Source organism: Punica granatum, chromosome 3, assembly GCF_007655135.1.
Source record: "Punica granatum isolate Tunisia-2019 chromosome 3, ASM765513v2, whole genome shotgun sequence".
In the NCBI taxonomy this organism is placed as follows: domain Eukaryota; kingdom Viridiplantae; phylum Streptophyta; class Magnoliopsida; order Myrtales; family Lythraceae; genus Punica; species Punica granatum.
The window spans coordinates 34886050-34899185 of record NC_045129.1 but is presented as its reverse complement, the minus strand read 5'-3'; the positions used below and the strand labels follow the sequence as shown (position 1 = coordinate 34899185).

The 13136-nt window shown below is 37.0% G+C and overlaps 2 protein-coding genes across 4 annotated transcripts; one reads left to right on the top strand and one right to left on the bottom strand.

The window, feature by feature from the left end:
• Nucleotides 1-4405: 4405 nt before the first annotated feature.
• LOC116201052 (sphingosine-1-phosphate lyase) lies at nucleotides 4406-9812 on the top strand. Of its 2 annotated transcripts, none has more exons than XM_031532124.1 (15): nucleotides 4406-4711; nucleotides 4840-4885; nucleotides 5469-5620; nucleotides 5708-5767; nucleotides 6177-6401; nucleotides 6508-6649; nucleotides 6840-6890; nucleotides 6984-7075; nucleotides 7564-7690; nucleotides 7864-7879; nucleotides 8349-8456; nucleotides 8582-8636; nucleotides 8719-8865; nucleotides 8972-9024; nucleotides 9150-9234. In XM_031532124.1, the coding sequence occupies exons 1-14, from the start codon at nucleotides 4467-4469 to the stop codon at nucleotides 8994-8996; spliced, it is 1491 nt and encodes a 496-aa protein (XP_031387984.1). In that variant the 5' UTR covers nucleotides 4406-4466; the 3' UTR covers nucleotides 8997-9024; nucleotides 9150-9234. The 2 variants fall into 2 exon arrangements, with proteins under 2 accessions (XP_031387984.1, XP_031387983.1); XM_031532123.1 differs by lacking the exon at nucleotides 8972-9024 and adding an exon at nucleotides 9454-9812 and having other exon boundaries at nucleotides 4407-4711; nucleotides 9150-9228.
• Nucleotides 9813-10149: 337 nt separating this feature from the next.
• Nucleotides 10150-12441, bottom strand: LOC116201053 (protein LAZY 1-like). 2 transcript variants are annotated; one of them, XM_031532126.1, is made up of 5 exons: nucleotides 12307-12441; nucleotides 12157-12223; nucleotides 11089-11879; nucleotides 10696-10987; nucleotides 10150-10461 (listed from the first exon to the last, which is right to left on the bottom strand). In XM_031532126.1, exons 1-5 carry the CDS (start codon nucleotides 12310-12312, stop codon nucleotides 10442-10444), a joined length of 1176 nt encoding a protein of 391 aa, XP_031387986.1. In that variant the 5' UTR covers nucleotides 12313-12441; the 3' UTR covers nucleotides 10150-10441. The 2 variants fall into 2 exon arrangements, with proteins under 2 accessions (XP_031387986.1, XP_031387985.1); XM_031532125.1 differs by having other exon boundaries at nucleotides 12157-12226; nucleotides 12307-12393.
• Nucleotides 12442-13136: the final 695 nt, after the last annotated feature.

The window sequence follows — 13136 nt, the reverse complement described above, 5'->3', positions numbered from 1 at the left end:
ACACTGAGGTGTTTGTATTTGAAATTAGTAATAATTATTGTTATGATTCATCCTTGTTGCAGTTTGATTTTTGCTGGCATGCGTATTTTTTTCATGCATACAATTATCCGATTGTTGCGGCATGTTCACCCTAAAAAAGTCAAAGGAAGATAAAGAAAAAAAAAATTTGCCTCAAAGGCAACCACTTGAAATTGAAATCTATGCCGTGGCCTTCTTTACATCTGTTCAAGTGGAAGAATTCCTATCAGTCAATTGTCATGGGTATGGGCCCCACTATATTAAATTATTTCAATCATATTTTGTCTTTTTATGAATTAAGTTGAGTTGAATTGGATAAAGTTTCAAATTCAAACACACCCTAAATCATTACATACCAATTAAAATGAAAAACTCAACTCTCAAATCAAATACAATCATAACTATTCAATGTTATGCTATGTTATCTGTAATTTATGAGGATTTTAATTATGACTCACTCAGAATTGGTCAATAACAAGAATTTAAACACATCTAGAGAATTAAAGAATTATAACTATTCAATGTCCTGCTATGTTATCTGCAATTTTATGAGGATTTTAATTATGGCGTCTTAATTTAGAAAATAAAATAAGAATTCGATGCATTCTCCTGCAACATACAAAATCATGCAGCTTTGATGAACTCATTATTAGTCAAAGGGTGCCAAAAAAAAAAAGAATCGACAGAACTCACTCTCTAATTTGTTATTGCAGTGGCGGCCCATGACAAAAATTTAATATGTCGCGTCTAATTTATATTCAATAAAATTAATATATTATTTTATTTTAGATTTTATTTTTACTTTTGAGACGCAAAATAATAATTACATTTATATGATTAATATCTCCTAATCATTTTTCCAATGTGATTTTTTACTAATCATTCACAACAAAAAATAAAATATTCTTCTTCTTATTCTCCTTGGCATCAAACATCACAAGAGGAAAGATAATTACAAATATTATAGGTAAAAATGAACATAGGAAAAGAAAAGAGGAAAGCTTAGTAATTCGGTAAAAGAGGTAGAAAAAAGATGACTAAAAGCACAAAATTACTTTGATTGAACATTTTAGAGGATGGACAAATTCGGAAATGATTAAGAGAATGAGAAAATTTGATTCAATTAACTCTAATAGATGGTTAATTGGGGAATAATTAGGAATATCAGGAAAGCGATCAACAAATTGGAAAGTATTGATAGAGAGAAAAACTACATATTTTGTGTATATAAAAGTTTAAAACAGATTAGAAATTTTGCAAAATTAATTATGTCGCAGTTGGCTAATTATCATAAATAAAGGAAAATGAAACTTATTAGAGGCGGTTAGAAGCCTTAATTCATCATAGGTAAGTCTAATAATTTTATATACTCTAGGAATGGATAGTTAATTTTAGTTAAACAAAAATATATTAGTTTGCGCTTGATTTAGGAGCAAAGTTATTACTTCACTTAACTCTACTCCACTTTAAGAAAATGAAGACAAAATAGTTGGGATAAATTATTATTAAAAAATTATTTGTAATAATTATTAAGAAAATATATCTAAGATAATTTATTATAAAATTATAGAAAATAATTAAAAAAACTAACGAATAATTGAAAGATTTCAGTATAAAAAATAATTTTAATAATAGTCAAGAAAAATATATGAGATGGTTTATTATTCAATTGAAAAAAAAATTATATAAATAATGATTGTGTTGTCAAATTGAGGAAATAATAAAATAAAGTTGAGTGAAATAAAATTTTAATTAATTTGTATTTGTTTTAGAGTTGAGTAAATTTGAATTTTGGTTTTAATTGTTTTGTAATAATTATGTTTTTGAATTATGGAAAAAAGTGTGAAAAAGTAATGAATAATTGAGAGAAAGTAAGGATTATGTTATTGAATTGAGGGAAAAGTAATGAATAGTCGAAAGAATTTAGTATTAGAAATTGAATCGAATAGTTGAAAAAAGCAATAATTGTTGTTGAATTGAAAATAAATTGAGTGAAGTGGAATAGAATAGAATTCTTTTTTTTTTGCCAAAGGAGCCCGCCACATTACGGATTCAGTGAAGGACAAAACTGTCTGTTTGATAAGTTCTCACGTTTTCTTTCCACATGAAAAGTGAAAACACGCGTGCACCTTTTGGGTTTTCCCTCTCTTCTCTCTCTCCAGCCATGTTGTCTCTCTGATCTCACTTTTTTTATACCCATTTTACCCCCAACTCTTTCCTTTTAATTTCCTCACCCCTAAACTTCTATTTTCTCTACAAGTTAATCATTTCTAAATAATAGGAAGAACGTAATTGATAGGCAAACGGCACGCACATAGGTATCCTATGTAGATGAACAAAACATGTAAAAATATCCATTTTATCTAATGTTAATCATTTTTTAATCAAATGAATCACAATTTTAAAAATTAAAAACCTTTTTAATCTATCCTCTTACAGAGCGCGAATCGACGCTCTAATATTTTATAATATATGAGTTTGTACCGTAATTCATGTCCATGAAGAGTTGTAAGGAAGAATCCCGACTGCAAAGAATTCTCGTGAATGCTTAGCTTAGCTTAGCTTAGCTTAGCACAGCGTAGCCTCCCCCCCTCCTCCCCTCAATTATTGTAGCCCGATTGGCAATTGCTTGCTTGATTTAAGATAAGAGCTTATCTTAACATGACGTGAACGCCACGCGACAACACCAAAGTCCTATGCATAAAATATTTTTTAAAAAGGGCAAATCCCTATCACTTGTCAGTTCGTCCACTTTCTTGTTGTCCTTTAACTCTGCTCTTTTTCTTCTCTCTCTCTCTCTCTTTTCTTGCTACTTTTGCCTGTCGCATGCGCCCAAAATTCCTCCGAATTGAGAAATGGATTGTACTTTTCCTAATACATCTTTTGAATTTAAACTAATCGTATTTAAACGGATTCGTATCGAAAAATCCTTAATTCAAACACGAAATGTGTCAAGATTTTTAAATACGAACACGAAACGTTTTATTATGGATTGACACAAACACTACACGTTTAACTCGTTTAAATAAGCGTGTCTAAATGTGTATATATATTTACCTACACGATATGACGCTATTACTTTTATGTACATATTATACCTATATGATATGACACTATTAACTTTAATTACACATTATTACACGATTGACATGATAAAAACACCATAAACGGATGGTTTGTATAAACAAATTTAGATAATTTTAGTGTACTTTCTTCTATAAATTGATACAATATGTGAAACAAATTTATTAACAAGGTAACACATAATATAAACGTGTCTAACCGTGTCTAAACGGATTATAAAGGTTGAACCCGTTTAAACACGATTATTTATCGTGTCTAAACGAGTTTGACATATTTAAACACGAAATAAATTTAGTCTTAATCCAAACCCACTTAACTCCGTGTCGTATTCATGTCGTGTTATCGTGCCGTGTTAAATACTGTCGATCCTAACTCCAAATATGTTAGTAGGGGCAAAGATGTAATTAAAGAGAAGGTGGAGGACATTTTATAAACGAGATACAATTGCAGGATTTCGGAGGCAAAGAGATATTGAGGAAACATCATTTTCCTTTTACTTTTCGGGTAAATTACACTGATGGTCCAAAAAGTTTTAATAATGTATCATGTTAGTCCAAAAAGTTTTATTTGCTACTTGATGGTACAAAATGTTTCAAAGTTGTAACATGATAGTATAAACCGTTATATCACCATTAACGTCGTCAAGCGAAGCTGCATGGCCGAAACGTGACTGACACGTGACTCTGATATGTTTTTAAGAGTTGGTGAAACGTTACATGATGATTCAAACTCTTTTGAAATTGTCACTTAATGATCCAAAATGTTTTACAGATGTAACATCGTGGCACAAAATGTTTACTTAAAGGTCCACCCATGTCAATGGCGAGACGACGGCGTCAATGGCGAGATAACGGTTTGTACTATCATGTTATAACTTTGAAACATTTTATACCATCAAATTGCAAATTTTTTTTAATTAATATGATATATTATTAAAATTTTTTAGATCACCGATGTAATCTACTATTTACTTTTCTTCTTTTTCTAGCAAGAAAGGGAAAGAATAACAAAAGAAGAAAGAAAAGAAATGTACTTTCTTCTCGTTCAAAAACAATCCTCTGCTTTGCAAATGTCTTTTTTCACGTGATTAATCTTTTTACGACCTTTTATTTGTCGAATCCGAATGAAATGAGATTTTCAGGGGTAGTGGTCGTATGAGAATGGGACGAATATTAATTTTCTCTCTCTTTTTTAAAAAAAAAAGAAAATTGCAAACTATTTATATAAATTCATTACTTAATATTTTTATGAGCAAATTCATTATTTATTTGTGTGTGTATATATATATATATATATATATATGTAAAGTACGGGAACTCAATTAGAGTAAGCGATTGGTTCCTCTGCTTCAACGACGGATAACAATGGCGGATCCTTCCTCTCCTCCTCCGTCGTCTCCCTTCCCTCTTCTCTTATCCTCCGTCACGCCATTCCTTCTCCATGCAAGAGCTTCCGCCAACTCCTTCCTCTCTCAGTACGAGCCCCTGGCTCTGCTCGTCGGACCTCTGCTCGCTCTCATCGTGGCCCGGACTCTCCGGTCGCTTATCGGCGTTGTGCAGGAGCAAGGACTCAAAGCCACTCTCCTTGGCATCTTCATGAGCTGTATCAAGTAAACCTACTGCTCACACACTGATCATTTCTTGTTAATCTGCTTATTCCTCCACTTGCTCCGATTTCATCGGTCGTAAATTTGATTGGATTGGTCCGCTGTTGGATTTCATTTACTGTTGGTACCAGGTTGGTGCCTGCCGTGAAGCGTCACATCGATGCAGAGAAACAGAAGGTGAGCCGTCTTTGCTTCCGATTAGGTGGCATTTCAGTATGGTTCTTGCATTTAATGCCTTCTTCGCTGCAACTGGTCCCCTGACTATATTAAGCCAAAGAACGATTGCTTCTTGTGGTTGTTGTTGAATCAGGCCGTTGACGTCTTAGTTAAAGAAGTTAGGACTTCGTTCAATACTACGGCGAAGGGAGCTATTCGATAGTAGGAAATTACGAATCGACTAGACTGATCAAATGGGACTCTCTGTGGTGTTAAATGTTTAGGGTCCGTTTGTTTTGGGAGTTAAAATGACTTTGATTTTTAAACTTTTAACTCAACACACTGCACAACCAAAAAACACTTTCCCAAGTCAAATTTATAATCCCAAATCATTTGTCATTTTCCACAATCAAAATCAAAATTACTTTAACTCTTAATCCAAACGCACCGTAATACTTTATAAGAAATGAGATAACATACAACATAGCAGCTCTTGTCAGTAGCATTGTTCCGTCCATCTCGTTTCTGTCTCGCTTTTCCCCTCAATAACGTTCATTTTGTTAGGAAACTTTACTCTGAAAGTTATGCGGATGGTTCCTTGTAGGTGGTGGATAAGATGCAATCTGGCGGTAAATCTAAGAGAGAAGGCTGGCGAACCATGTTGCCCGCGCTAGGCTTAGGAAACGGCGTCATTGACTTATTGAAAGAAGAGAAAAGAAATGATGTGGCATGGCAAGGCAAATGTTCTGGTACAGTGTATGTTTACTGTTAATAAACAACATGGGTTGATTTTCTTCATCATAATATTTGGCTGAGCTTTATTGACTCGGGAATTTTTGGCAGGTACATCGGAGGAAATGAATGTGAAGGACACTTTTCATTGATAAATGAGGCATGCTCAATGTTAGTGACATCTAAGCTTTATCTTCCCTCCAAAGATTCTTCTGCCCATTGTTTCTTTGCAATGTCAACGTCTAGTGACTTGCTGGGAGCATTATTGCTATAGAATGTAGTGACTTGCTGCTTCGCTCACCCTATTAGTACAGTTGACATTGCTGGGAGCATTATTGCTATAAAGCGATATTTTTGCAGTCTGTTGTCTATGTGTGCAACCTGGTCGTACATATGAGACCAAAGTGTCATTCCATTGACTTCTTCATTTAATAGATCCCAGCTCCATCTTACCCCAGTCTTTCTTTTGAAATCTTCTCCATGGAGTAGCTGAAGATACTCTAATTTAAAATTTGCCTCGATATGTAGTTAGCGGGAAGTTCCTCTCTGCTTCAACTCTTAATATCAGCTGTGTCTCCAGGTTTTCACACACCAACCCCTTGCATTTGGATGTCTTCCAGAGTGTTGTTAGATTTGAGGCAGAGGTTGTTGCAATGACTGCCGCTTTATTGGGCAGCCAAGAAAAAGCTTCGGGAGGACAGGTTTGTGGGAACATGACATCTGGAGGAACAGAGAGTATATTATTAGCAGTAAAAACATCACGTGATTATATGAAAGCTACAAAGGGGATTACCTCACCCGAAATGTAAGCTAGGTGTAATTTTGCCTTTGCCAGGACTTCCGTGCTTCCTTTTTTTTTTTTTTTTAAATATTAATATTCTAAATACATGTCTCCAATTCTCCAAGTGCAGGATAATACCAGTCTCTGCACATTCAGCATATGATAAAGCTGCACAGTATTTTAACATAAAGCTATGGCGTGTTCCTGTGAATAAAGATTTCCAAGCCGATGTAAAAGCAATCAGACGGCATATTAACAGAAACACTATTCTGGTAAAGATGACATATCATGTCCACTTACTCATTTTTTGTGTGTGGGTTTTTGTTTTTGTTTTTTAAGGATCCTGTATATTGAGGTTGTACGGGCATTTGAAGCAAATCTTCTTTTGGCTAAATTCTCATAACGAGATCCTTATGAGATATGTGTTTTAGTTGAAGGAGCTGACCCTTAAATTTTATACAGATTGTTGGATCTGCACCTGGTTTTCCTCATGGAATTATTGATCCCATCGAGGTGCGTGCCCTTCTAGATATGCATCATTAGAGGCTCATGACCACTAGTTATTTTGTGGTTAATCTTGACAATTTTAACTCGGTGGTCATGCAGGAGCTTGGTGCATTGGCTTCTAGTTACAACATCTGTTTTCATGTTGACCTTTGCCTTGGTGGATTCGTATTACCTTTTGCTTGTAAACTTGGGTATGTTTGAATTGATTCTTATAGCAACTGTTGATTCAAATGTAATTTTCTCATGCTGCTTGGGTTTTTGCTATTGCATGCTACTTCAAAGCTGTCTCTTAGGTACTGCATCTCTGTCACAATTACCGAATGCATTCTTTTCTCAGATAAGAAGAAAAAAAACAAAAGGAAGGATTTGTTGTGTGGTGGACTGTTTGTATTCCAAGGCCAAGAACTTGGTTCAAATCACTTTGATTACACTTGCCTCCTTATTTTCTTTTTAGAAGCAAATTTATCTTCTCATATGTTTCATATTTTTACCCTCAAATATTTCTTTGTGATAATATTATTTCCTTACTTATTATTTCATAATAAATAAAACATGTGCTTTAAATATAAAATAACTTTTTTTGGCTCTGTGTATTTATGCTCAATTATGCCATTGTAGGCATCTGTTTCAATTGATTATGTTCTTTTGGAAGTTAACAGGACCTTTTTTGTTTTTCCAGGTATCCGATTCCTACTTTTGATTTTTCTGTCAAAGGAGTAACCTCCATATCAGTAGATGTGCATAAATATGGATTGGCTCCTAAAGGAACCAGTATAGTCCTGTACAGGAATCATGATATTAGGAAGGTAATTTTCCATGTTGCTCATATGCTGCTTGGCTATCTTTCTGCTTTAGTTCCAAGCAAGTTTCTTCTGCAATAATGCCAATTCAATTCATGCTTTCTAATTCATATTTCATGCGATTCTTGTCTGTGCAATCTAACTACTTGCATGCTGGAACGTTGGGTGCTCTCCGACAGCATCAATTTGTTGCTGGTAAGTGATCCTTATATGGATATTCGCTACTATGTCTGCCATTCTTGAAACTTACTAGATTCCTTGTATGAAGAGTTAATTACCCGTTCAATTTTGTAGACTTCTCATCCTGGGTTCAATGATTTGAACGTGTATGGGAATCCTGATATCTCTGTTGTTTCAAATCAGTGTTTGCTCTCTGAGCATCTGACTTTGACATAGAAAGAGAATGAAAGGAGGATTAGACAGTCATTTCTAGAGTAAAAAAGTTATGTTGGGTTCTTATCAGGGAAATGATAGAGAATGTGTTCACAAAGAACTTTTCAACGCTGATTAGTTTTCTTGAATTTTTGAGGAGTACGTCAAACACATTAAATAATATGCCAAATGGTGCAAAATTTACATGTACTACTCCAAACAACCTTTTATTATGTACAAATACAACTCTTGTCAATATACGGAGTTTGAGATTGCCTGCATATGGTTGCAGTCACTGAGTGGTCTGGAGGGCTATATGTTTCTCCCACTGTAGCTGGGAGCAGACCCGGAGGTCTGATTGCTGGGGCATGGGCAGCAATGATGTCTCTAGGGCAAGAAGGTGATGCCACAGGCTTGTCAAATTTTTGAATGTAAACTGTACTTTTCATTTTTTCTGATGGTGACAGTCTCGTGAATCTTTGGGTTTTTGACTCTCTTTACTGCCCGTCTCTGGCAACTTCACAGGGTACTTGCAGAACACAAAAGAGATAATGGAAGCATCAAAGAAAATCCAGAGAGGGTATTTGTTAATTCATGAAATGAGGTTCTTTAAATTCCTTGAAAGTCTTTCGACTGACTGTGAGATTGAATTTCCTGTCCAGAGTCGAAGAAATTCAAGAGTTATTCGTGGTGGGGAAGCCAGACATGACGCTTGTAGCCTTCGGATCTGATTTTCTTGACATATTTGAAGTTAATGATGTCATGTCATCCAAAGGCTGGCATTTGAATGCATTGCAGAGACCCAACAGGTGAGGTTTACTTTTCTGAGTTGCAATTACATACAATAGAGAAATGACTATTCTTGCAAATGATCAAAATTCCAACTTATTTACAAAAAGTTTCTCCTTTGTGTAGTTACTTGTTCTCCAAGTCCCGATAAAAAATGAGTATTCAAGCGAACAATCAAAGTAATTTCTAGTATAAAAACTTAATTGTTTCTCAAATTTCTTATTCTCCAAGCCCTCTGAAGTGAGCACTGATCAAGGACATAACGGAACTGACCTAATTTCTCGACCATGTTTCCTTGATACAGCATTCATATTTGTGTGACCCTGCAACACGTTCCAGTCGTTGACAACTTCATCAAGGATTTATGGGAATCAGTACAGACTGTAAGATGGCTCATTTATCTAAACCTTGCCCTGTTTTAGCAAGTAACTCTGTTTGGCACCAAAGAAAACGATTTGTTCTTTAGTTACCTTGGAGCCTGAGTGTCTTAGATGAAGGGGATCTTCTCCCAAGGACGTCCCACCATCTGAATATTTAACGAATATAGGTCAGAATTTTACTACTAAAGAGTGCTATTGTAGTTACATTAACGATGGTTGATATTTCAGGTAAAAGCAAACCCGGGTCCAATAAGCGGAGGGCTTGCTCCCATCTATGGGGCTGCGGGAAGGATGCCAGACAGGGGCATGGTCAATGAACTGCTCGTGAGTTACATGGACAGTGCTTGCTAGAGGCTCTAAGCTTGGGGCAGTGCCCTAACTATCTGTGAATTCATATTTATGTCTGACTTGATGAATTGATTTGTGACGAGAAGAACTATCTAAAATAATTAACTTAATCGCTAGATGTGCTTCAGCTCGTAATGATGTTCTTCTGCCGAAAATAACTGTATACTGTTCCGTACAAGCCAAGGTATGGCTCCAGAGATCTGCTTGTTTCTCACAATAAGATTTAACTTGATGATATACATTTCATATCTCAGAATACTAATTTGAAATTTCAGAAATTCATCGTAACCACCATGCACGTACATGAATTTGTATAACTGCGTGATAAGCTGAAAGTTGTGACAACATACCTTTGATCTGATTAATACAGCCATGGACTCCCTCCTTTATTTTGTTGTAATTATAATACGATAATATGATATTTTTAAAAGAAATATTGATAAGGGGTTTTACTTAAAATGATCTATAGTTTAACCGTTTTGTCAAATCTATCCTATATTTTTTTGTTGTCAAATCTATCTCATGGTTTATTTTTTGCATTAAATCTATTCCGACGTTATCTTTTTCGTCGACATCTAACGACCGTGTTAATGTGGCAAGTGGAGGGATAGTGGGCCACACTTGACATGTGGGCGCCACGTCAACTTGGCCGTTCGCCCACATCAACTTGGCCGTTAGATGTCGACAGAAAAGATAACGCCGGGATAGAATTGATACAAAAAGTAAACCATGGGATATATTTGACCAAAAAAAAAGCATATAATAAATTTGACAAAACGGTTAAATTATGAGTCATTTTAGGTAAATTCTCCGATCGATAATAATACGATGAGGTTGTGGAAACGTAGTTGTGCTGCTTCCTGGGCTTTCACAGCTCCAATACCAGATCTGCAGTAAACCCAATAAATCCCAATCAGTTACATGTGATGGTTTTTTCGAAGTTACATCAATGCTTTGCGCGTATCATGAAGTAACAAGACATCGCAGATACCGGCAATCATCAATCCTCCGTTCTATCAGGTTTCCGAGTCAAATGCTTGATTAGTATTATTAGTTACTACTACTCTTTGGCAAAGAAGCCATGTTCAATCCCAGTTTCTGGTGTATTCGATAGATACTTACAGTCGGCGTCAGTCTTGATCCAACACTCACGGTTCCCGCTCGGCCCACTCTCTGCAGAGTTCAGTCGGCTGGGTTTCTGCTGGTTCCTAGAGCGTCGCGACTGTTCCATTGGAAGGTCTCCTCCTTGAGGATACATCATGATGTCCTGATCGGGAGGCAGCTGGTTTCCGCTATTGTTGCAGCTTCCACTCTTTACTGGTTTACTTTTGCTACCATTTTTCCGTCGCTTAACCGACTTCTTTGCGGTGTTTGAATTCTCAGGGTGGACTTTCTTGTGGAACATATGAAGGATCTATGACCGAAATATGACCTTGTGAAAACCTCATCGTCCGATTAGCTATATTCATATCGAGATCGAAACAGACAAGATTCGGGTTGGGAAATGGAGTTTACCTTGTGCAATGTAGTCGCTTCTGAGTTTGGATCAGTCTTCACTCCAGCAGTTACATTGGAGCCCTTGAGGAGCTTTTTCTTTAGCTTGTTCTTCACGAGACTCACCGTGGACTTGTCGACTTCCTTCTCTATTTGGTTCTCCTCGGGCTCGCATTTCATTGCACAGCAATCCTCGGCTGTCTTGCTCCTCTGAAACAACTCCCCGAGCGACGTCCTATGTTCCTTTTTTGCTACTGCTGTCGTTTCCGGCAGTTCTATGGCTGACCCGAACAGGAACTCCTGGAGTGGACACACATTAGTGCTCCCCCTCGCGCTGCTCTCTTGGCCTTCCATCGGTTTCCCGCTGAGTGTTATGGTGCTTCCGTGGCTGCTTCTTCCATTGCTGACATGGCTGTTCCTCCCCGACGAAGTGTTGCACCAGTCTTCATTAGCTTCAGCCACGAGGACCTTCTCCAGCTCATCATTGATCATCTTCAGTTCATTCTCTGTAACTTCAGCGTCCTTGTCAGTAATATTCTCGACATAGTTAGGGAATGTCGGGGTTGCTGGGTCAGAAAACCCGGGTTCCGAGCCCAGGGTACCGATAGCGAGAAAGCCATGGAAGGGCTCGGATGCTCCAGCTGGTGGGACTTCTTCAGCTTCTCCTGTTGCTGCTTGTAAACCTGCAAATGACTTTCGAAGGTGGTGGTCTGCCTGCCCTTGCTTAAAGACTTTGCTTCCACAGCTCAGGTTCTGGTGGTTGCATTGGTCATCAAGCATCGGCTGGCCCGAAAGGCAATTACACGCATGCCCTGACATAGGGTGGTAAAGCAAATGGGGGAAACAAAGGGTCACCTTTTTCCAATATTGATAGTTTCGAGAAGTTCATGCGCTTTATTGAGGCTAAAAGCCAGTGTCTCGTATTTACTCGGAATGGTGAAGCTAACAAAGTAGATCTCTTTCAACGAGGTGTAGATAGAAGTTACATGACTTGCAAGAAATGGAAAACACCAGAACTTCATGCAATCATAGATCCATATTTGAGGTAACAAAGACAAACAAGGAACGTGCCAATGAGAATAATCTCACCTATGACAAAATCCTTGAGTTGTTCATTACTACCTTGGCGGAACTTCCGGTGCATCCAACCCAGTAACTGCTGCAGGGATCAAGCTTTAGAAGCTGCAAACGTTTTATGTTTAATTTCATACAAGTTCGACAATCTACAGCAGGCTGTACCTTCATTTTGCTTCTACTGACTGCGTCGCCAGGACAAGGTAACACAGGAACTTCTTTCCTGGGTTGCGTCTCACCGTTATAAGATCACAAGATATAGATGGCCCAAGAGAGAAATTTGTGAGAAGCAAGACAAGCAGATGTTCACAAATTTGGGTTGCCTTTTCTTTATCGAACCAAATGATATGATCTGATAGATGGGTCCAAGAAAAGACCCAATTGCCGATTCTGTTAGATTCATCTATCTGCTTCAACGACGATTTAATCTATATCATGTCCTTTTTTGTGTGTTTCTCTGTTGGTTTGGTTTGAGGTCACTTCTATTAGATGTAACTACTGCAGCATCAGTTGTATCTCGTCTACAAATCTCTTGATCGATGACGTGATTATAACACGGGGCTATTTTGTGACAGAACGCTTTATGAAGCATAGTCGTTTCGTTTGGATAATATATGCCAACCATATGTCTCCTTGTTGACAGAACTAGGTAGACCGACAGTTTTTGTCTAGATACGTTAGTGTTCAACCGAGGATTACGAGTTTTTGCTGAATGCTGATAACATCGCTGCAAGATTTTAGCCAACGAAACGAAGATAACCCATATAGGATTTCCTCAGATTATATTCTACATCGGATTCCTGTGATTTGGACATTGGGTTTGGTAGAGTAAGATAAATGGTTAATGGTTTTGGCGAGAAATTCTGTTATAAATTCTCGATCGCATGATTAGATAGCAGTGAGCCTTGTGAACTTACATCTCCAATACGAACGAGTTACGTATAGATTGGCATGTCTCTTCTGAAGCAGTCATATGCAAAAGAAATATCAAGTGT

Bases quoted from the DNA above. Each gene is read 5' to 3' on its own strand.
- LOC116201053 (XM_031532125.1), bottom strand. The intron at 10,988-11,088 runs GTAAACTCCATT...TTTCGGTCATAG, and splicing joins AAGCGACTACATTGCACAAG to ATCCTTCATATGTTCCACAA. The intron at 10,462-10,695 runs GTAAGTATCTAT...GGTTTACTGCAG, and splicing joins GATCAAGACTGACGCCGACT to ATCTGGTATTGGAGCTGTGA.
- LOC116201052 (XM_031532123.1), top strand. From the start codon at position 4,467: ATGGCGGATCCTTCCTCTCCTCCTCCGTCGTCTCCCTTCCCTCTTCTC. The intron at 8,457-8,581 runs GTGATGCCACAG...GCAACTTCACAG, and splicing joins GATGTCTCTAGGGCAAGAAG to GGTACTTGCAGAACACAAAA. The intron at 8,866-9,149 runs GTGAGGTTTACT...TCCTTGATACAG, and splicing joins GCATTGCAGAGACCCAACAG to CATTCATATTTGTGTGACCC.